The sequence below is a fragment of the Plectropomus leopardus genome, chromosome 4 (assembly GCF_026936395.1).
Source record: "Plectropomus leopardus strain MGB_pleo_1.0 chromosome 4, ASM2693639v1, whole genome shotgun sequence".
Lineage (NCBI taxonomy): Eukaryota > Metazoa > Chordata > Actinopteri > Perciformes > Serranidae > Plectropomus > Plectropomus leopardus.
In genome coordinates, this window is record NC_142179.1 from 38835865 (window position 1) to 38859091 (window position 23227).

The window sequence follows — 23227 nt, forward strand, 5'->3', positions numbered from 1 at the left end:
TGATAATAAAAAAGGTTTATATAATTCATTAAGAGCTGGGCTATTTTGATTCTTTATGGCATTCACATCACAAGTCAGAGATACTTCAAACAGGAATGTCACCAGGACTTTTTTCCCATTGTGGATCTACACCATCTGCAAGGTTGACCTGGATAGTTATGAAAATATTTAAGGAAAGGATTGCAAAAACAGCTAATATATATAAAGATCATTTCCACCCCACCATATCTGTGAAACAAATCATCGACTTTTTACTCCACTGCATTTATTTGCCAGGTATAGTTTTATATTATATGCCTATAAAACATGATGAACTCCATTAGATTACATTTTCGAAAAATACATTACAGTACACGTGATTAAAACCTGCTCCGCCATCAACATATCATATATGATGTTATGTTTGGGAATCAGATATAAACCAATATAATATTTTAAAGTCAGTAAGCGTTTGCATTGATTCTTCGGCTAATATCCCAAATTACTACGTAGAACGTATCGCGTTGTCATATTTACTTCAATGAATTATTATATGAGTGAAATAAAAAATAAAATAAAAAAAGTTATTTCTGAACACGCAGTTTCTATTAAACTCATTTAGTCGTCTGTCGGTGAGCTTTTAATCTGGAAAGTAATAACCGGAAGTACACTTTTTTCAAACCACGTGACTTGTTTAAGCGTAAAGATGGTAGCCAGTGTAACCAAACTAAATCTGGACCGATTGAGAAGGTTCTGTTTTTTATGTCCAATGTTTCATTTGAAAAACCTCCGTGAATTAACATGTGTGTTTGTTACCATGTATGTGTTGATGAGCCAGTCGTTGGCAGACGACCGGGACTTTATGGAGGAGTTTCTGAAGCGGGAATATTCTTTGGCAAAGCCTTACCGAGGTGAGTTAACTGTCAAGTGACGTTAGGTCAGGTTAGGTCAGTTTAGCGTTACATTTACGCAAACGTTAGCTAACAAGTGCGTAATTGAGCTAAGGCAATATTAACTAACCGACAACAAAAGTTCCTCCTCTGGTACATGAATATTCGCACAGTTGAGTGTCGTTGTTTGACAGCTAATGCTGTGTTAGCACCTGAGTATCATATTTAAGTAACATCAACATTAACTGTTTCTCCTCCGCAGCCTGTTGTTCCAAATCTCAGCCAGTGTCACAATACAGGAAATGAGAGCTAACGATACTATTAGCCCACAGAGCACTATATTTACGTCTGTAATTTGTAACAGTTTATGTTGATAAAGTCTAGTTCAAACTTTATTCCGCTAAACAAGAATACAGGAGGAACCGAGCCGACAAAAACAGGCAGCTCCAACCGCCAACCATGGTGCCCTGTGCAGCAGAGGCCCGGGCCCGGTTCACTGGGTGGTCACTGAAAACTACCTGAAACTAATGCTTTAGTTAAAGTACAGATATTTCACCAGAAATGAATTAAGTACAAGTTAAAGTCACCCATTACAATATTGATTGAGTAAAAGTATTTAAGCATCTGATATTTACCGTACTCAAGTATCCAATGTAATTTTTGTACTATATATACTTAAGCATTGAAAGTATACATAGAAGAAAATACAAAAAGTCAGAATTCTGAGGTTTATTCAGTTTATTTCTCCATAACATACACCACTTAATAAATGCAGTGTACATAAACTTGAAGAAAAAAACAGGCCTTTTTTCACAAGTTAAAGGATTGAAAGAACTAAATACAGTTTTGCTCTCCCTCCCATTCCTTCAATTGTCCATTTGCCCTTTCCTTCCTCCTTCCTCCCTTTCTAATTGCTTCACTATTTTGTCATCAGTAGCTAAAGTGCTTAGGTGAAATGTAGTGGAATAAAAATATACTTTTTTTGGGAAATGTAGTGGAGTATAATTATATTTTTTAGGAAAAGTAGTGGAGTAAAAGGGAAAGTTAAGAGAAATATAAAAACGCAAGTAAAGTACAGTACAGTACCCCAAAATTAAAATCCTGATGAGATCTGAGTTTTCTTATTTATGACTATCTAAAGGCACACTTTTACACACTGTCAGTCTTTTCTTTGAACAGCAGTTTTTTGTATTTTATTTTTCATTTTATTTTGACATGTTATCAGACAGAATGTTACACAATCAGGAAGTCCTTGAAAGACCCCATAACAGTGGTGAAAGGTTAAAAAAATCTCTATATAACTAAAACATGTTTAACAAACCCTTTAAGCTCAGGGGTGCACTATAGAGTAAAATATTGTGTCATTGAAAAAAACCCACTAAAAACAAATATGTTGATTTATAAGTTATTTTCTGTTACCCCATAATGTCATCCATTATCCCTGGTGACACGTTTGAATTTATACTCTTTTCATTCAGTTTTCAGCATTTATTTTGTTATGAACATTTTTTCTTTCTAGTAACATAGGCTAATATATTTTATAATAATCTGTTTTGCAGGGTTGGGTTTCTCTAGTTCTTCACAGTGGGATTTGATGGGTACTGCCATGGTTACACCTGACTATGTGAGGCTGACCCCAGACCTGCAGAGCAGACAGGGAGCTGTGTGGAGTCGAATTGTAAGTCTGCTGCAATGAACTTTAAAACCCAACAAAAGTAATCATTCTTAATAATCACTTTTGACCCACTAGAAGTGTGTGGGGTTATATTTAGCTGGCATCCAGGAGGAAGCTACAAAAATCAGACACAGCAAGAAAAAAATGCAAATAGTATAGCGAGTGGAAGTGAATCTGGTGGCTGTACCACGAAGGCAGTTCAACAGAGCCAGGCTCTCTTTGACTGAGCTGCTCAACAAACCCTGCATCCTCACTCAGAGATAAACAAGTACCTAAGGTGGTTATTGCCTGTCTGCTAACTCTCTGTTCTTCAGACTGTGCATGTTCACATAAATGAATTCACATGACATATCCAGAGATCGCATTCCACTTACTTCCACCTTTGAAGAATACTAAAAAGTATTGCCGTAGAAAGCTACACTGTTGCTTAAATTAAGGAGGGAGAGGAGTGCTAGCAGAAAATGACTAATTGTGTGAATGCACAGGCTATTATAAAAAAAATATATATATATATATATATATATATATATATATATATATATATATATATATATATATATATATATATATATAAACTTTAAACTTGATGCAGCCGATTTAAACATTATAATTAAGAACCATATTTAGGTCTGACTCTTTCCTGTAATGAAGGAGATGTCTAAATGGCTTTAGTTTTGGTGGAATTTCTGTGAAGTTATGTTTTAACATGTTGAGTTGATAATGTTTTCTCTCAGCTTAGGATCTATATGCTTCTCATACTGACACTGATAGAGCTTGGAAAGGAGCTTCTCAGCTAACTTCAGGCCAAAACTTTAATTTAACCGGCTCCAGACCAGGTTAACTTTGCTGTATAAGTTACCATGGTGATCCAGCCAGGTTAAGAGAGTGCTGCCTTTGAAGGGCGGAAAGCCCTGGCTTTAGACTCTACACACCTTGCCTTATTCCCTCTGCATCTGGCACATCTGCACATCTGGCTTTTTAATGCAATGAGAATGCACACTATCAGCATTCACACCCTGGTCAAATGACAGTGCAGCGGACATGGGTGCAGTAGACATGGGCTTTTATCGCCTCCTTCTCTGATCGGCATTGATGAGAACACAACATGCAGGTGAACAGGGTAATTTCAGCTCCTTAACTGGCAAGATGCAATGACACGCTGTCACAACTTACAGCCCATCTCCTCCCAAGCTGCGCTTAAACATTATTAGGGCCTGAGCACCCAGCGGTGCAATGACCCTCTTGGAATGCCAGGAATTATTATTTTTCCGCCAAATGAATTGCATTTTTGGAGGTCTAAACATGCTCAAAAACTCATTAATCTTGGTACACACGTTCAGCCTAGCAAAAAATTTCGTATTTTGGTGGTTTTGGAAACAGGCGTGGCAAAATGGCTCCACAACACCCCCTAAGGTGTAGCCCCAGTGGCTGGTTTCACCTCCAATTACGAAATTCGGTACACTAATGTATCACGCCCTGACGCACAAAAAAGCCTCTTGGAGGCAAACCCAACAGGAAGTTGGCCATTTTGAATTTTGTGCTCATTTTTGGCAATTTCAGGCCTCGTGCTTTCGCCATCTTGTCCTACAGAATTAATCTGATCGACTTCAAATGTGGTGTGTTCAACCCATTGGGGTTATCACGGGTCCGCACAAAACTTTTATGGTTTTTCCATGACATGGCATACTATTTTGATGACTCGCCATACAACAGGAAATTGTTGTAACTTTGGTGTAGATTGTCTGATCTGCCTGAAACTTCATAGGTTTGATGGGGTCCGGCCCTGAACGCATCTGTGTGACAATATTCATTAGCCGTGATAGCGCCACCTAGTGGCTACAGGAAATGAGTCAATGACAAATAAAGCTTCTAAAAAGGTATTTTTAAAAAGTATTTTCAGTATAGATTTATTGCATATTTTTTAATCCACAACAATGTGTTTGAACAAGTCACATTTATTGAATAACTTTTCTAACTGTTTTAACTCATTCAACAGTATTTTTAACTTCACGACAAAAAAAATGTCAGGTGGTGCAACCAAATATTTCTAAAAAATAGATACATTCCTAATATTTATTTTAAGATGAATTCTTTGGCAACTATCCCTTAGGTAACACATTACTATTTTATCATTGTGGGTTTTTTTTTTTTACAATAATTTAAGATTTTTGCATTCTGTAGGTCAGGTTTTAAGTACCGTTAACATCCAATTTTACATTTAAAGACAGGAAAATAATTACACAAATACACAAATTCATATATTCAGTATAATGACTACACACATTACATTTAGAAGCCATTTGGTCAAGTCAAGTCAAGTCAGTTTTATTTATATAGCCCATTATCACAAAACATGGTTTGCCTCAGAGGGCTTTACAGTGTACGACATCCCTCTGCCCTTAGACCCTCACATCACCCAAGGAAAAACTCCCCAAAAAGAACCCCTGTAACGGGGAAAAAAAAGAGGAAGAAACCTCAGGAAGAGCGGTAGAGGATAGTGAGGGATCCCTCTTCCAGGACGGACAGACGAGCAATAGATGTCGTAAATAGCAAGTGAAATACAATCATGGCAAAAAAGGAAAGAGAAAGAGAGGGGGGAGAGGGGAGAGAGGAGGGGGGGGGCACAGAACAATAGAAACAGATGCATGTCATATTACAATAATGGTAGGTGTGAAATTAGTAATTGCTCTCTATGATGATGTTGATAGAGATGATAACAGTCTCATGCATATGTGAAAGGGAGTTGTCCAAAGGCAAGATCACAGCATCGGCGCAACCAGGACCAGACCACGATCAGGGCCAGCGGGGGGCACAGAATAGGTCAGATCTTTACAAAATTTCACAGATTTGATGAGAGTCCAGGCCTGAAGACATCTGCAGTGCAATTTTGAATCTTACTCATAGCACCTATTGGTAGCAGAAAGTTACTTTTTTTACTCTTTGATTTTTTTCCCCTGTAGCAGGTTAACTTAATTGACATCATATCCACTTTTTGAGAGGCAATACAAGCACCAAAACTCACCAAACTTAGCACACACATCCAAAGTCCTAAAATGTGATATTTTATATGATTTTTTTTGCACTGATGTGCCAGAATGGCTCTGTAGCGCCCCCTAAAGATTTCAACGAAGCAGCCCATGCGGTACATTTCACCTAGAGCTACAAAACTTGGGCGGCATGTGTAACACCCCAGGACCTACAAAAGAGCCTCTTGGACCCATACCCTAAACCCAACAGGAAGTCGGCTATTTTGAATTGAATGTGCAATTTTGGCGTATTTTTGGCCATTTTCAGGGCTTGCAATTTTTTGATCTTCTCCTACAGATTTCATCCGATTGACTTCAAAATTTAGAAATCCTCTCAGAAGCCCTAAAACTCTGAGGGACATGGTCCAATCTTCACCAAACTTCATATGTTTGATGACTGTCTTGCCTTGAACACATCTACATGACAACCATTACCATTACTTTTAGCGCCCCCTACTGGCAACATGAAATGTCATAGAAATTACATGCTTTCTTCTTTGATGGAATGCTCCTACAGATTGTATACGATTGACTTCAATCTGGTAACAAAACTTTTAAGACCTTAATGATGCCTCCCTCTGAAGTATAGATTTTCCTTGAACGTTGTTGCCATGGAGACCCAGTGGTTGCCGCCAAAAGGGAAGTTGTTGTAACTTACTTTACATTGACTAATTGGCCCCAGATTTCACAGTTGTGGTCAGGCTGCAGCCCTTAACACAGGCATGTCAAACTGGTCCACAGGGGGGCCGGTGTGGCTGCAGGTTTTGTTTCCACCAAGTAGCAGCACACCAGACTGGACTCATTTAATCAACTGATCTCCGTCTTCAGACAGTTGATTGGTCAAACTGTGTGCTCTTGGTTGGTTGGCACAAAAACCTGCAGCCACACCGGCCCCCCTGTGGACCAGTTTGACATGCCTGCCTTAACACATCAACATGTCCTTTAATATGATATTCACTGAGCCACCCACTGTCAACAGGAAGGACGCCTCGTACCACAACTATCCTTTGATTTTCATGAAGTTTACGTTTTGTTCGACAAATGATGTAGACCAAGATGCCACAGATTTTGTGTGTCCAAAGGAAGTAATTCACCAAGTGAAATATCTCTCTCAAGGGTCTACATACTCTCTACAAAAAGTCTCTACATACTTTTTCAAGTTTCACTGAAATGGATGATTGCATCACTCCCCACGGTAGCCTTGACTTGAGTGGGGGTGGGAGGGCCTGTTCATCGCTGCTTGCAGCTTTAATTATTATTATTTTTTTACAAAATTAATTGCATTTTTGGAGGTCTAAACATGCTCAAAAACTCATGAACATTGGTATGCTCGTTCGGCCTGGCCAAAAAATATCTATTTTGGTGGTTTCGAAAATGGACATGGCAAAATGGCTCCACAGCGCACCCTAACATGTAGCCCCAATGGCTAGGTAGTTTCACCTACAATTATGAAACTTGGTACACTCATCTATCATGCCCAGATGCACATAAAAAACTCTTGGACCCACCCCCCAAACCCAACAGGACATCGGCATTTGGAATTTTTTATTCATTTTTGGCGATTTCCAGCCTCGTACTTTTGCCATCTTGTCCCACAGGATTAATTCGATCAACGTCAAATGAGGTGTGTCCATTCTCAACCCCTTGGCTTTGAAAAGTTATCACAGGTCTGCACAAACCTTTTACGGTTTTTCAGTGGCATGGCGTACAATTTTGATGTCTCGCCATACAACAGGAAATTGTTGTAACTTTGGTGTACATTGTCTGATCTGCCTGAAACTCCATATGTTTGATAAGGGTCCTGCCCTGAACACATCTGTATGATGATGTTCACTCGTAGTAAAAGTGCCACCCACTGGCAACAGGAAGTAAGCCTTGAGGGACAATTATTATTGGATTTACATATTTACATGGTTTGGTCTATAACATGACATGAAATTTGTCCCCCCTCCACTGCCTCCTAATGGCCGCTGGAAGTACTGCACCATGTGAAATATCTTACTCCAGAGTCCAAACTCTCTGCGTAGATTATCCACCTTTTACAGAAATGAACAACCACTTGAGATGGAGTCCCACCAGTACCCCAACATGCGCAGGGATGTGAGGGCCCTTTCATCGCTGCTTGCAGCTTAAAGTGGAAAAAGTACACAGAGAGAATTACTTCCTTTGGACACACAAAATCTACATCATCTTGGTCTACATTATTTGTAGACCAAACCATGTAAATTTCATGTCAGTGAAAGGATAATTGTGTGAGAAGCCATACTTCTTGTTGGAAATAGGTAGTGCAGTGAGTATCATTGTTGAATGACATGTTGATGTGTTCAGGGCTGCAGCCTGAACACAACTGTGAAATTTGGGGCCAATCAGTCCTTGCAAAGTGAAGTTACAACAACTTCCTCTTTTGTAAAAGTAATGGTAATGGTTGTCATGTAGATGTGTTCAGGGCAAGACTGTCATCAAACATGTGAAGTTCGGTGCAGATTGGACCATGTCCCTCAGAGTTATAAACTACTTCCTGGTTAATGGCGAGACATGGAAATGTGTGGCCGAGTCACGACCACACAGTGTGACAAGTTTCATATCTCTAGGTGAAATGTACCGCAGAAGCTGCTTCGTTGAAATCTGTAGGGGGCACCTTAGAGCCATTTTTGCACATCAGAGCAAAAAAAAAATCATATCAGATATCACATTTTAAGACTTCTGATGTGTGTGCCACGTTTGGTAAGTTTTGGTGCATGCCTTACCTCTCAAAAAGTGCTTCCATTTTTATGGCGAATAAAGCGTAACTTTGGCAACAGCGTTTGATGAAAACTCAAAAGTGTAATTTCTGTGCATCATAAAGGTCTTTACAGTATTCTAATTGAATATGAGGTCAATTGAGTTAACCTGCTACAGGGGAAAAATTAAAGAGTTAAAAAAGTAACTTCCTGCTACCAATAGGTGGTGCCATGACTTAAGATTCAAAATTGCACTGCAGATATCTTCAGGCGTGGACTCTCATCAAATCTGTGAAATTTTGTAAAGACCATCTGGGGCGAAGTTTCAACAGGTTTTGATATCATGTCGAAACATCGAAATTGTCCACCCGACTTCAGTAACGCCTTTCAACGAAAACTCACAATATTCATTTTCAGGCATCATCAACATCTTAGAGATTTTTTGAGACCATTTTGAGCTCAGTTGAGTCAACCTGGTAGGAGCTTGGACGCCTTAGTGTAAAACTTTGCCTTTCCTGTGCCAATAGGCAGCGCTGTCATTATCGCTTAAAATTGTCATATAGATGTGTTCAGGGCGGGACTCCTATCAAACATGTGAAGTTTGGGGCAGATTGGACCATTCACCGCAGAGTTACATACCATTTCCTGTTTACTTCCTGGTTTATGGCAGAACATACAAATTAGAAGCCTCATACAGATCACACAGTGTGATGAAAACTCATGATTTGAATAACTTTTGCTGTCAAAGTTTCACAGCTCTAGGTAAAACGTGCTGTGGGGGCTGCTTTGTTAAAACGTGCTGTGGGGGCTGCTTTGTTAAAAATCAGTAGGGGGCGCCACTGGTACATTTCCTCCCACCCACGCACGAGACCATTAAAATATCTAATTTTTCACCAGACCTGATAAGTCTGCAGAGTTTCACGACTTTTTGAATATGTTGCCCTCAAAAAGGTAATTAATTTTAAAGAAAAATAACAATAATAATAATAATAATTATTAATAATAATAATAATTCCTTCAGTTTCAAGAGGGTCCTAGAACCGTTTGGTGCTCGGGCCCTAATTAGTCTGCACCAGTTTTTAGAGGCAGACTAAATAAGTCAGAGATATATAAATAAAGTGAAGTAACCACCGTAAAGTTTTCACCCACCTCCGTCCCTGCTGCTGTCTACTGTTTACCTGTTCTCCTCATGGATGTATTACAGTGACATTGCTAGGGCTGGGGCAACGCGTTGCCGTAATCGATTACGTGATTACGTCGATTCACATAACCTGCGTCGATGCGTTGCGCCGTTTCACACAGCACGCCCCATGCGATGGTAAGCAGAGCCGAGTGTGTTGTTTTTTGTTTCGGCGCTCGTGTATCAAGTTAGAGCGTGCACAATGCTCGCTCGAGCAGCGCTTGTCAGGTGCGTTTGAGCTGCGTGTAAGCTGCAGCACATCTACAGAAACAGGGGCTCGCGTTTTTTGTTTTTTTTTACGCGTGACGCTCGCATTTGTTGACTCTATACCACTTCATACTGCAGTTTAAAGTCTCTCTCTGTCACAGAGATGAGGAAATACAAAGATGTTTGTTTTACCTCAACTTCCATGCTTCCCTTTCAAAACAAAAGCCATCTGACTGTGTCTGTAGACAGAATGCCATCAGTTGCTGATACAATGTATTTTATTTTGAAACATTTACAGGATGGGGTTGTCAGCTGTGCAGGAGCTTGTATAACTTCATAAATGAGTGGAATATGTGCTTATAAATGTGAAAATACAGCACTCATATCAGCAGGCACGCCTTAAGGTTCAGTAAGACTGGAATATTTTGATGCAGAAAGAATGTACTAATAATCATTTCTGTTAGAGAAAAGTTATAGTATTATTCAAATTTCACTAATTTTACTGTAAGATGTTTTGTTGGACTGGCAGATTTGAAGTTTGTTATTGTAACAAAGAGTAACTGTTTCGTTACTCCTCCTAAAAGTGACTTTAATTTTACATAGTTTAATTTATTTTGCTGTTGGATTGCTAAATGTAGATTGCACTACATTCCTTTTACTTCAGTGAAACAAGCTTGTGCACTAGAGACTTTATATCAGACTGTAAATCACAGATTACCAATTAAGACTGGGCTATTTTTTGGGGGGAAATAATGCCCTGCAATGTGTGACAAGTTTTAAAATGTTATGTTAATATGTGACATTAAAATGTCAGTAAATTTGTTGTTATATTATTCAAGTAATACAAAAATAACAGTTAGATCAATTAAAAAAATAATCAATCAATTGATAAAAATAATCGATAGACTAATCGATAAAAAAATAATCGTTAGGTGCAGCCCTAGATATAGGCACAGACACACCAACAAAACAACACACACACACACACACACACACACATAAGTTGACAGAAAGGCAGACGTGTGATGCAGCAGTGTGTTCACTGGCAGTGGGAATGCAGCCAGTCGCCGATAATTAGTGGGTTTACCTTCGTTCAAAATACATGCGTGCAAGAGCTAGACTTGGTGGGAAAGGGGTATAAGGCACTAATCTCACTTGGTGGTGCAGACCCCTGGGGGTAGCTTTCACTTTCTCTTGTGATATTATTTACAAACTGTCACTGACAATCCCTGCATAGTATACCTTAAATATGCTATATTATTGATTAATTGCTTAAGGGAGCAATTAATCAATAATACACAACATATTGTGTCACTTTAGACATAACATTGTGCGAATGTGCATAGTAACATCACAGAACATGCACTGTCAAGGAAGTCATCTTAACTCAAAGATGTCATGCTGCAACTTTTTTGCTGCTTGATAGAAAAGGAAAACTCACACGGTTCACATTTTCTCTGACTAATATTTCCGACCAAGCCTTCTCCTTTAAGAAAGGTTATGTGTGTAAGTGATGTGTCTGGTGCCGTTTGCAAGGTGAGATTCTCCTGTGTGTGAGTGAGTAAAGAAGCACCATAACCGGGACAGTACCACAAACACAGTGAAATGCATGCTTTTCCGAAACCACGGCAGTCAGCAGAAAGTGTGTAGATGAGCTCAGGTTCCAGTATAAAAACTTTAAAAAGGAATGTGTTTTGTGTTTGCTGCACAGAAGAAATATACCTTCTGTTTAATGCATCATTATCCCAGTGTACCCTGATCAGTATTCCCTGCAGTTAGCAGAATGTAAAAGCTAGTAACCAGCAATAAGCCAGGCTAAAGCTAAGTAAGTTAACCTAAAGAAACCAGAGGTTTCCCAACAGCACTTTGGAGTTGCAAGGCTGTAATGTTAAGGGTAATGATAATCTAAAAGGGAAGTCAGTCTGATAAACAATCATAGCACGTCCCATTCGCCAGCCAGAACCTGAAAATAAGCATGGAACAAGAGGGGAGCAACATCAAGGAGCCTATTCATTTTAGGATCACTGACTTGAGCCTGGATTGATAGACGAGTATTATATGAATACATGGTGTCATTGTAAGTCAACCAGTGCATTTAACTTAAGTAAAAAGTCACTTTTCAGCTTTAACTATTATTTTCATTTTCTTTGCAGATGCACTCTGATGCAAGATTCCACCAATAATTCCATTTAGATTGATTCTTTCCAAATAGAGCTATTCAAGTAATCTGGCAGAAATCCCTGTATTTTTCATATTGCTATTTATTTTGCAGGAAAACATATTGTAATGTCACTTTTCCAATATTGTGCAGCCCAAAGACCCCTTATTTACTTACACTTAACATTCCACAAGTTCATTCTGTTTTTGTCTGTTGCTCAGTGCCTTTGATAAACACATACTACAGATAGCATTGCACAAGAATAACCTGCTTATCTTTATTTCTGTTGCTTTCTAGCCTTTCTTCGTGAGGGATTGGGAACTAAAGGTGCACTTTAAAATCCATGGCCAGGCAAAGAAGAATCTGAATGGGGATGGCATGGCTATCTGGTTAACCAAAGACCGCATGCAGAGTGGTAGGTCAGGCCTGGATCACTCTGAGGGAGTCATGTCATTCAGTGAGAGAAACTACATGCTACAAATGATTTAATGTAATGTGAAAGTATTCAGGAGCACATATCCTCTCTTATTACGATCCTGTACAAAGTGGCTGAGACACCAGGATCTGGTAGCCTCCGTGCACTCACAGTTTCAACTGCTCCTAAAACCACATATTTTAATTTTCTAATTCTACAGTAAAATACACAAGAAACCATGTGTAAATGAGACAGCAACAAAGAATTGTCTTATGTGAATTTCTTTAATGCCAATTTTTGCTTCCAAAGCCCCATTTAGACTGGATTATTTTTTAGGAGAGGTTAGTTGATTTTAATATTACCTGCATTACCCAGGTTTGTTATCTGTGTTTAACCAACGACACACTCACTGAAATACAGATAATTCCCAGTCACTGGTTTATTCCGATAACTCAGGAAAAACTTTGCACCAAAGCAAAAAATCCAACAAACATCCCGTTTTTTTTTTAAACATATTTCATTATCATTGTAAGAGTCAAACCAAGTCATAACAACAATGAACCCACGCCACATCACCCCCACTCTCCGCATTTAAAACATTTACAATGAATAAAGTAATATTCAATAAATTCAGATAAAATAAAAATAAATACACAAGTCAATGAAAAATGAAGAGAGAGGAGAGTCTATACATATGGGTCACTGTAGTGTATAGTAAGCTAATTTTCAAAGTTCTGCCAGAGTGTAGGCTTCAGCTGCTAAATGTACTGTCATCTCACCTGGGTAGTCATTCTTAGGAAAGTGAGGTCAGGCTCTTTACATAGTTATTTAGAGGCTGTCAATTACTGTAAAATTTGTCAATCGAACCAGAGAATTTGATCTTTTCCAGCTCTAAAGAAGACATTGTATCACGCAGCCATGAAGTATGTGATGGGGGCGGTTTCTTCCATATTCAAAGTATTCTCCGCCGAGCTATTTAGGAAGTGAATGAGATTACATTTGCTTGCCTTTTGGACAGATTTTCTTTTACAACTTCAGGTATACCAAATATAGCATCTGTGGGGAAGGTTCCATTATTTGTTCTAATATAACTGAAATTATTCTAAAATTAGAACTCCAGCACCAGTACTCCTCCGGACTCAAACATGACCAAAACATGTGAGTGAGATTGCAAGGAGACTGGGAACATCTGTCACAAGTGCCAGCCATATTCTTGTATATCTTGGCAAGTCTAGCTTTACTGTAGTGTACCCTATAAACAATTTTAAATTAGAGTAGTTGAAATTTCAAGCAAGATTTTATTTCTTGTAGTCCACTAATCATCATACATGAAAATAAGAAGTTCTATTCCCATTCAGTATTAATTTTTAGCAAAGTCAGAGATGTATCTGAAGCTAGGAGCTCATATAGAAATGAAATTTACCTTCTGCTCATTTTTGTTACTGGTACAAGGTTTTAATTACCGAAGAGGGTGGAGCATTCTAGAAGAGAGGGTGTATTCGATTTTTAAGATTCAAATTACCTGAAGAAATCAGATTGCTGTAGATTAAAGGCAGTGCGTAACTGAGAAAAGCTGGAGAATATGTATTCACTGCAGAAATCACCAGTTGTGCCAAGACCTTTTCTGTTGCAGAGAGAGAACCTGGCATCCATCTTCGCAGGTTTAAATAGGTCATTATTGCTTATTGGTGTGTTAAGTGGAAATGTGTTCCAGCTAAAGTGCTGTTTGATTTGTTGCTTTTTTTATCTTATGTGCCTGTGTCCTTTTTTTCTATTCTGTGTCCCCTCTCTAAGTTCAGATGTTTGTGAGGGTTACTGAAAGCTCTTGTACATGCTGTGCCAGTGTTTCTTATTAATAACTAAGACTTTGGCGGGCCACCACATTCAGTTATCTTGTCGTAGTCTCAATGGAGCTGGACTGTTAATTAGAGCAGTATTAAAAACATATACACCGATGGGTTATTTATAGCGCAGTAAAGGCAGAGATGAGCAGCAGAACATCAGGCGCATTAAAAGTGAAACTCAACCGTTCATTCTGCTGGGCCTAAAACTCTCTTTCACTTACAAAAACCTGCAAATATCTTCTCTGATCCATCGATCTGATCAGCTGTGAATGTATCAACAGATCAATTATCCACCTCACGAGTGACATACAGCTGCAAAGGAGATAAAAAGAACCGCATTCTCTGACCCAGAAAAAAAGTTTTTAGGGTGATATTAGAGTGACTACAGAACAGCCCCCTAATTTTCCCACAAATAAGGAGATTTCCTCCCTTCCATATTAAGTTGAACAAATCTAATACTAATACTGAAATACTGTATCATCAGTTAGCTGTTTAACCCTTTGAAATCTGGATCAGTCACAGTTTTTGTGTTGCGTTTGGATGCCTTTCACAAGCATTTAAACTTTTGAAACCTGAGCATATTGTTTGCTTCATTTTGAAAACATGGAAAAACACAATGAGCGACTTGGCAAGACATGTCCCACAAATTGCAAGAAATGAGTAAGAGGTGACAAGAAAAATGACTAGGTAAGAAGCTATAAGTAATAGAAAGAAAGAAAATTATGAATCTCATCAGTCAACTCATGCAGTGAAGACAGATGTAAAGATAAACAGATCAAGTCATTGTCATGTCAAAGGTGATGCTGTCTTTACTGTACCTTTGTATAGTAGAAGGGATTTCCACATCTATGCAGGTACTAACTGACACTTACAGAGACACTGAGGTAACTGATGGCTCTATGTATGTTCATACTGAAATTAAAGGTCATAATAACAACTGGTAAATAGAACTGTGTGGATGGCCTTGTGTTAATGGCTAAACTACATAAAATGGCTCAAATATCCCATGCTGTTTGTTGTGAGGCTGTTGCCCTGATGTACGTCACTCTGTCCTGGCAGGACCTGTGTTTGGCAGCATGAACCAGTTCATTGGACTTGGAATATTTGTGGATACTTACCCCAACGCTGACAAGAGTCATGATGTGAGTTTCGGTCTGTAGCCTCTGCGTCATGCCTGTGTTATCACACTGTTAGTGTTTTTCTTAATATAGTCTAGACAAACATGTCAAAAGTATAGTCTGCCAGACCTCTTATTTTGTGATCAGTTATCTCAGATATGTGTCATATTTCTCTTTCTGCAAACCTCTCCAATGTGCAGAGGCCACAACATGGAATGCAGGTAGCATCAAATACAGCTATTTATTCCATGAGCTGACATTGTTCACCCCATGTCTTCATCACTTCACCATACCATAATGGGCCTTGTGCAGCAACTTTCTCTTAAATTTGTCTTATGTTTTCTCTTAATTTTCTTCAAAGATAAAATATAAGAAAAGTCAACTCCAGATGCACCAAATGTTAACCATTCAAATCTGCTCTGCCCAGGTGTGCTCAATGATGAATCCTGCTTGATCATAAGTCACCTGTCAGCACAGGTATCACCTCCTAAGCACTATATAAGAGCAGGTTTAGGGTTGTGTGCAAAGACTCTGACACATGAACAAGACTGGAGACATGACACACTGTATGTGAGTACAGTATTTCCCTCTGAAGTGTAGTGGAGTACAATCGGAAAGTGGCATGAGATTAAAATACCCAAGTTACGTAAAAGTTCCTCAGATTTGCACATAGGTAAAGTACTAACATTTCTTAAGTAAATTTACTTCTGGTCAGTAGAGTGACGCAGTAACTGAAATTGCAATATCTGGGATCAGTGCACCAAGTATAGCAGTATTTCTTTAGTCTTATATATATATAATAATATATATATATATATTTAAATATATTTATATTTAACAATCAAGTCATTATAATTATTCTAATTATTATATAAATTTGATTAAAGGATATTCATGCGTTTTTTAAATGTTTCTCAAATGTCAAACTTATTTTTTCTTTTGCTGGGCAACAATTTGTGGACTGTGAAAGCGAGATATTTATCTCTTATCTTGGTCAGACTGCTCCTAACCACTCGTAAAATGGTCTCTTACCTAAGAGAAGAGCAAAAATCAGAAAACGCTGATGAATCCCCCAAATCAATGAGTACTAACAAAACAAGAGCAAATCTTGGATATGAGCAGAAGTAAGAGAAAATGTGATCATATATCATTTCTTGCATGAGGCCCGATGTCTCATCACATCTGAGTGTTTTGAGTCTGTTGTCTGGTATGCTGGTGTACTCTGTGCTTAGCCAGTTTAACTCTCCTGTCTTCTTCAGAGGGTTTTCCCATATGTATCAGTGATGCTGGGAAATGGGACACTGTCATATGACCATGATTCTGATGGACGGCACACTGAACTTGGAGGATGTTCAGCTTTGACGCGCAACGCTATCTATGACACATTTCTTCTCATCAGATTCTCCAGAAACAGACTGACGGTATGAAATCCTCTAATTTAGGTGAAATGGACACAGAATTGTTACATGTTGACTCTTTTATTGTCATCATGTCTTAATACAGACATAATTTGTGTGAAAAATCTCTTGAGGCCCAAACACACCAAACCGACATCAGAGAATTAGGAGCGTTGAATTCCTCCCACCTCACTTCGCCGTGTCTCTAGCAGGAAGTTGCACATGAACACACCAAACTGACAGCCAACCAGCACATACGGACATCTGAAATAGTCATTCAAATAGGGAAACCTAAAGACTTCTATGACGCTAGTTAGTCATTGAGCACATTAACAGCAAAATCTAGTGTTGTAGGAGCAAAGCACAATTAGCAACATCACAAGCCATCAGGAAACCTTTCTGCTGAAGTACTCAATGGTTAAAGAAAAACTAATCTGACCTAACTTAACAAGTTTGTTTCGACCTCTCTCCCTCTTAACTTTAGCCATTGGTTTATATTTTTTACTTACATTTCTCTTCTTGTGCACTGAATAGCCAATCAGTGATTTCATTCACCTTCGGGCTCCACCGTCGCCAATTCAACATGCTAAATCACTGGGGGAAAAAAAGTAGACGAGCGTCGACACATGCCAAGGGTGTGGGACACACCACAGAGACGAGGGCTGCGGATGCTCACCAACGGCCTCCCGTCGGCTTGGTGTGTCAGGGCCTTTACATTAAAGGATTCCCATTGACAGCTCTAACATAATTCCTATTAAATAAGTAAAGTTTAGAAGTTAAGTTTAGAACTCCTAGCATGAGTTTATTCTTCATCAGTGACTCATACCAACTCTTCCTCTGCCCACCAGCTGATGGTGGACGTAGAGGGCAAGCAGGAATGGAAAGACTGTGCTGACATCTCAGGACTGCGGCTACCTTCAGGCTACTTCTTTGGTGCGTCCTCTGCCACTGGAGACCTATCAGGTATGAAGTCTTAATAATCACATGAGGGCTGCTTGACTGCTGGGAACCTCTGATTAATTTCATTAAGGCTAGGAATACGTGATAATGCTGGCACATCATCGCTATCTGTATTGGGCTCGTTTGTCATCTCTGGTGCATGCTGTTTCACTTGCAGCACTGACAAAGCCCCATGGGCAAAAAGCCAACAAGAGTAAATATATTAATGTAGCCAAATCCCTGCAAAATATACACAAGTCAAAAATAAACACTCAACAGGTTAGAGTTCATTCATGTAACAAAGGTTGGAGCTGCATTGAAGCAGCAAATGCTGGAGAATACTCTCTGGAAAGGACAGAGAAGACACAGTGTGGGTTTGTCATTTTATACGTCATTTTGTTAAAATAATAATAAATACATTTTATTTATTTATTTAGAAAAATCTCAAAGTGCTACAGACATGGTATAAGGACAGTAGATTAAAAACATTAAAAACAAGGCAAAAACTAAGCAGATATAAAACAGTGCATAGGATTAGGCAATGGTATAAAAGGCTCTTTGAAAGAAAAAAAAAATAAATTAAGATAATGATAAATCAACTAAACTCATCATAAAACACACTAAATTTAAACTCAAAAGAAACAAAATAAAACTCACCCAAACTATCCACTAAGTCCTCTGTTTCAACAATCAGCAGCTCCAGTTTGGTTGATGTTAGATGTAAAAAAAACATGCCATTATTCCCCACGCTTTCCCACTGCCTGTTGGCCACCAGCTGTTTACAGTCCTGTAGCTTTACTTTAACTTTTTTATAAATTTATGATGGTATTAAAAAACATATCTTTAGAATTTCTACTCTGGTATACCATAATACGACCCAGGCCTAATCCCTGCTTCTGCAGTCTCTTATGGGAAACTGGGATACAATCAGTACGTCCAAAAATTCCAGTGACTCCACAGCTTTTCTTTCTTATTGATCAGAGAGCAAACGTTTCACAGAGGTTTCGGAATCAACTTAGATCACCACAATGCAAGGACTGCAGCTTTACTGAACCATGTGCCATAGAATTCACACAATGCTACAATTGTGTGAATTGTTTCTTTAAATATTACTTAGTGACTTGTGCATGTTGCTCTAGATAACCATGACATCATCTCCATGAAGTTGTACCAGCTGACAGTAGTGAGGACTCCTGAGGAGGAGGAAGAGGAGGAGGAGGTCACCATCCCTAGCGTTGACAACATGGATAAGTTCCAAGGTAGGTCCACCATCGCCCACTCCACCCTGCTCACTCTAAGGTCATCAGTTGTCTCTTACAACACTACATGATCTCAGAAACATAGAAACACCAAAATTCAATCCTGAAGCAGTTTGTAAAATTTAATCCAAGTTCCCATTCTCGTGACCAGGTGGCTGGTGGTTTCAAGATACTGAACCCTAAATTACTCATGAAAGTTCCATCAGTGTGTCAGTGTGAGTGAATGGTTAGCACCATGCCGCCACCAGTGTGGGAATGTGACATGAGTTTATATGAATTCTATCCTTATTTTGATGATGATCATGAAGAACTAGACCTGCACATGTATAGCACTTTCTAGTCTTCTGAGCACTCACAGGACTTTTACACCATGAGTCACATTCACCCATTTACACACATGTTGCTGAGGCACAAGGTGCCACCTACTACTCAGTCTAAACATTCAAACACACTCACATGGATCAGGAGCAGTTTGGCATTCAGTATCTTGTCCAAGGATACTTCGAGCGGCGACTTGGAGGAGCTGGGGATCGAACCGCCAACCTTCTGAGCAATGAATGACCCGCTCTACCTCTTGAGCCACAGCCACAGCCACATTCTTTGATTTCATTCAATTCATTCTTTTTTCCACATTCAAAACTGCAGAGGCCAAGATATCATTTTAATCCCTTGAATGGGCCACTAGATTCCTCACTACTAGGGCTGTGACAGTTTGTGTATTTGTACCGTGTGCAGAATAAAGGTAGTGTAGACTGATGCATGCAACCAAAGTCAGCAACATGAGCTGACGTCAGCAAAAAGTCAGCAACAAACTGATTGTCTGTGAGTCAGTCACTATAGTGAGCACAAATGTAACACTGGAGCTGGAGGACCCCCCTGCAGCTACAACAGCAGCTGAGAGGAGAGAGCTGAGGAGGGAGCAGAGGAGAGAGCTGAGAAGGGAGCTGAGAGGAGAGCTGAGGAGGGTGATTTTTATACATATTCCTATACATTGAAAGCAACATCTAACTAAATACTACCCTCCTAGAAATTTGGGTTGCGAGTTATTTAAGTTTAATGAAGATAACTTTAATGACATGAACAGGGTGTTTTCTCAGACTTCTGGAACCAGTGAAGACATCATGCAAAGTAGTCCTCTCACCATGAAAAACCTTAATTTCTTGTATTAAGTTGGTTGAGCTTTTCTTTAACTTTGAATTCAAAAAAGCAATTTAATTGACCTGTAATCTTGAAACAGTGGGCCTCATTCATCAATATCCTCTAAAGTTTTTTTTCTAAAATGTGTTCTAAAGATCTTTGTTGAGGGAGTGTACTCTCCATAGGCAGTTTCTCTTTCTCAGCAGTGATGCCTACAGAGCATACCCACATTTTGATGTCTGGAGTAGCAAACTTTGATTTGGTCCCTCCTCATGAAGTGCTTGTATAAACCAAGAACATCTGTGTGATTATGAGTCTCTCTTCGTTTTGCTTTGCAGCGGAGGTGGAGGTGGAAGGGACGAGCGGAGTGCAGTTCTTCTTCACCCTGCTCTTCTCCATCCTGGGCCTGGGTGTGCTGGCAGTGGTAGGGCTCATGGTTTATGGCCGCTGGAAGGAAAACAGACGCAAACGTTTCTATTGATCAGAGAGCAAGCGTTTCACAGAGGTTTCGGAATCAACTTAGATCACCACAATGCAAGGACTGCCAGAGCTTTACTGAACCATGTGATTGAATGAACAACCGGACGGGTCTGAAGGCCCAAGCCCACAGAACAGAGACAGGTGCAGAGATCAACAGGTGAGCCAGCTGTGAAGTGTGTGTGTGTGTGTGTGTGTGTGTGTGTGTGTGTGTGTGTGTGTGTGTGTGTGTGTGTGTGTGTGTGTGTGTGCGCGCGCGCGCGCGCGCGCGCGCCTCGGCGCGTGCGTGGAAGATAGATGAGATAAAGCTGCTTTAGAGGAATTTCTTCTTTTAAAAATGGATCACAGTATGTTTGGAACAACTGCACTAAACCAGACACTGTAGATTTGAAATAGTTGCTGATGTGACTCTGGTGTCCCTTGTGGTCACTTCATCCCCAACAGACAAACAAAACAAAACAACTTCCGATCAATTCCAAAATCACAGATGTGTGCGCTTTACTGAAATCACGTTACGAGATACTGTGGTATTGCAGTTTAAAGTGTAGTTACCTCTTACTGCCACTGGGTGCTGCCAACGTGCAGCTTGAATCTGACATGGAGCTGCTGTGAAGACCATCAACCTGTGGATCTCTGGACACTTCTTCTGTCAGCACTGAAAACGGCAAACTGCATTGAGAGCGCCCTCTGAGCCCGGCAAACACTCAGATCAGCTGAAATGGATTGATTCAATCAGTAAAGGTACGGTGAGTGAGACATCGTGCTTCTTGTACTTCAAAGGAGTGATTAGAGTTGAAGTGCCGAGCCAGGACCAATAGAGCAGCTCTGACTCTCCTCCTGTCCTCTCTGCTGGTTTCAGCTCCTCCTCTGTGTTCTGTTTGCTTCCTTTCCCATCAGCAGCTGATAACAGTTCTCAGCTGTGAGAAGTTGATGTTAAGTTTTGTCAGTAATCTGTTTATGGCTGCTGTGCATCAGATCTTTGAGCTTTAGCATCACTTTTTATGTGAACAAAATCCAACTTTTCTGTAGTACATGATTTCATCAGTACCATCTTGTTTCATCAACTGATTCATTTCTGATTATGTGACTTTAGACTTTTGCTCTAGTGTGCACTGTTATTGAACCCTTTGAAACCACCTGGATCAATATTACTTTCATTGTGCTGCATTCAGACACTTCACAAGTATATGAACCCTGAGCAGATTGGTTTGAGTCCTCTCAAAAACACAGGAAAAACAGGCAATGAGCAACTGGGTAAGAAATGTCCTGCAAATTACAAGACATTAATACATCTAGAAAATTGTTTTTTAGAAAGTAAAGGAAAAATGTCCAAACACTATATTTATAATTATTAACACTTGTTTAGACTTGAAATTTAAGTGATGCCATTACAGAAGCTGGTGCCTTTCCCCTGCTGTCCACTAGACGCAGCTGCCTGAGACCATCCACTACCTTTTTAGCTGCTGTCCCAGTGTCCATCAGACTGGTGACCAGTGCTCCTCACTCATGGCTCTTGGTCTCCACTCCACTGTCTCCACTGGCTCCTAGTGTATTGCTGCTGAAGTCTCTAATGCATGAAGATCACTTTTGAATTTCTAGAAATGTCTACATGTAATGTTCATTGACATTAAAACTGAACATTTTTCAGTGCGCAGGGACTCAGACCTCGGCCAACATGTCTGTCTCTCCGAGGCAGAGTGAACATACTGCTATTATATAGCAGAAGAACTGAGGTGTCCTCTGGTACCAACTGTGAAAATCTAACTTGTTTGAAAGGAGGTTAAATAACAATGCATTTTTGGCAACAGAAAAACAGTCACTTGATCTCTCTGCTTGAGGTATCTGAATGAAAATGGGCTCTTTCCTTTAAGACACGTCCACTCAATGCTACTCCTGCAGTTTTAGGCAAAAGCATACCGTTTCCTCATACAGCACAGATGTTGTTTTACCTGTTTTATATGAATATAAAACAGAGAAGCAAGACTCTCTGTGAGATTTGTTCATGTGTGAGTTTGTTGGTCTCCATAGTAGCTGTTTCATAGTAATGAGACAGTTTCTTTGAAACGACTCACTGTGTAAAATGACATATTGTAGCCTCAAAGAGAAACACACCTTTACATTTATCTGTGGAGTTGCTCAATGTCTCGGTGACTTTATGCGCTATTTTGGGGTGGTTTTTATCATTTCTCGAGGGAGTTGAAAATGCATATATTTGGCACCAAACCTGTTTAACAAATATAGTCAACCCAAAAATTGCTACAACAATTTATGAGACATAATAAGGGTTTCTCCACACATTTATTGATCTTGTAGCGGGCTGCCACAATAAACATCTGCCGCTTGAAGAAGATTTTTCATATTCTGAGCCCAGACTGATCAGAACAACACCAGGCGCAGTGAAAGTGAAACTTAGCCAATGATTATACTGGCTCCAAAAGTTTACTGTAACTCAATGTGCAGCAGCTTCTCTTCCCATCCATCCATCTGATCAGCTCTGACTGGATCAACTGATCAGTTATCCAAGCTGCGACTCAAACTCCTCAAACTGCTGCTGAGGGATAAAAAGAACTCCTAACCAATTTTGCCTGCGCTGCGATCACTGAACCTGCAACAAACATCAACTTAGAGAGGAGGCACATAATGATTCAAACAGTGACTCAAAATCAAAAAGGAAATATTTAAACTAAATTGAAACATAAATCAAGTCTAATTAAGCATGAAAATGTCCATCATAAAGTTTCTATACACTCTAACATTTAAAGTCCAAATAGGTGTCTAAACAAAACACAATGTTAGTACAGATTTA

The 23227-nt window shown here is 39.5% G+C and overlaps 1 protein-coding gene across 2 annotated transcripts; it reads left to right on the plus strand.

The window, feature by feature from the left end:
* Nucleotides 1-655: 655 nt before the first annotated feature.
* Nucleotides 656-22414, plus strand: LOC121945029 (VIP36-like protein). Of its 2 annotated transcripts, XM_088077247.1 has the most exons (9): nt 656-890; nt 2429-2547; nt 12133-12250; nt 15154-15236; nt 15413-15433; nt 16472-16633; nt 17458-17572; nt 18688-18807; nt 20283-22414. In XM_088077247.1, exons 1-9 carry the CDS (start codon nt 686-688, stop codon nt 20423-20425), a joined length of 1086 nt encoding a protein of 361 aa, XP_087933373.1. In that variant the 5' UTR covers nt 656-685; the 3' UTR covers nt 20426-22414. The 2 variants fall into 2 exon arrangements, with proteins under 2 accessions (XP_087933373.1, XP_042344962.1); XM_042489028.2 differs by lacking the exon at nt 15413-15433.
* The last annotated feature ends 813 nt before the right edge of the window (nt 22415-23227 follow it).

Coding starts and splice junctions, on each gene's coding strand:
- LOC121945029 (XM_088077247.1), top strand. CDS start 686: ATGGTAGCCAGTGTAACCAAACTAAATCTGGACCGATTGAGAAGGTTC. Junction 16,634..17,457: donor TCTCCAGAAACAGACTGACG/GTATGAAATCCT, acceptor TCTGCCCACCAG/CTGATGGTGGACGTAGAGGG. Junction 18,808..20,282: donor CAACATGGATAAGTTCCAAG/GTAGGTCCACCA, acceptor TTTGCTTTGCAG/CGGAGGTGGAGGTGGAAGGG.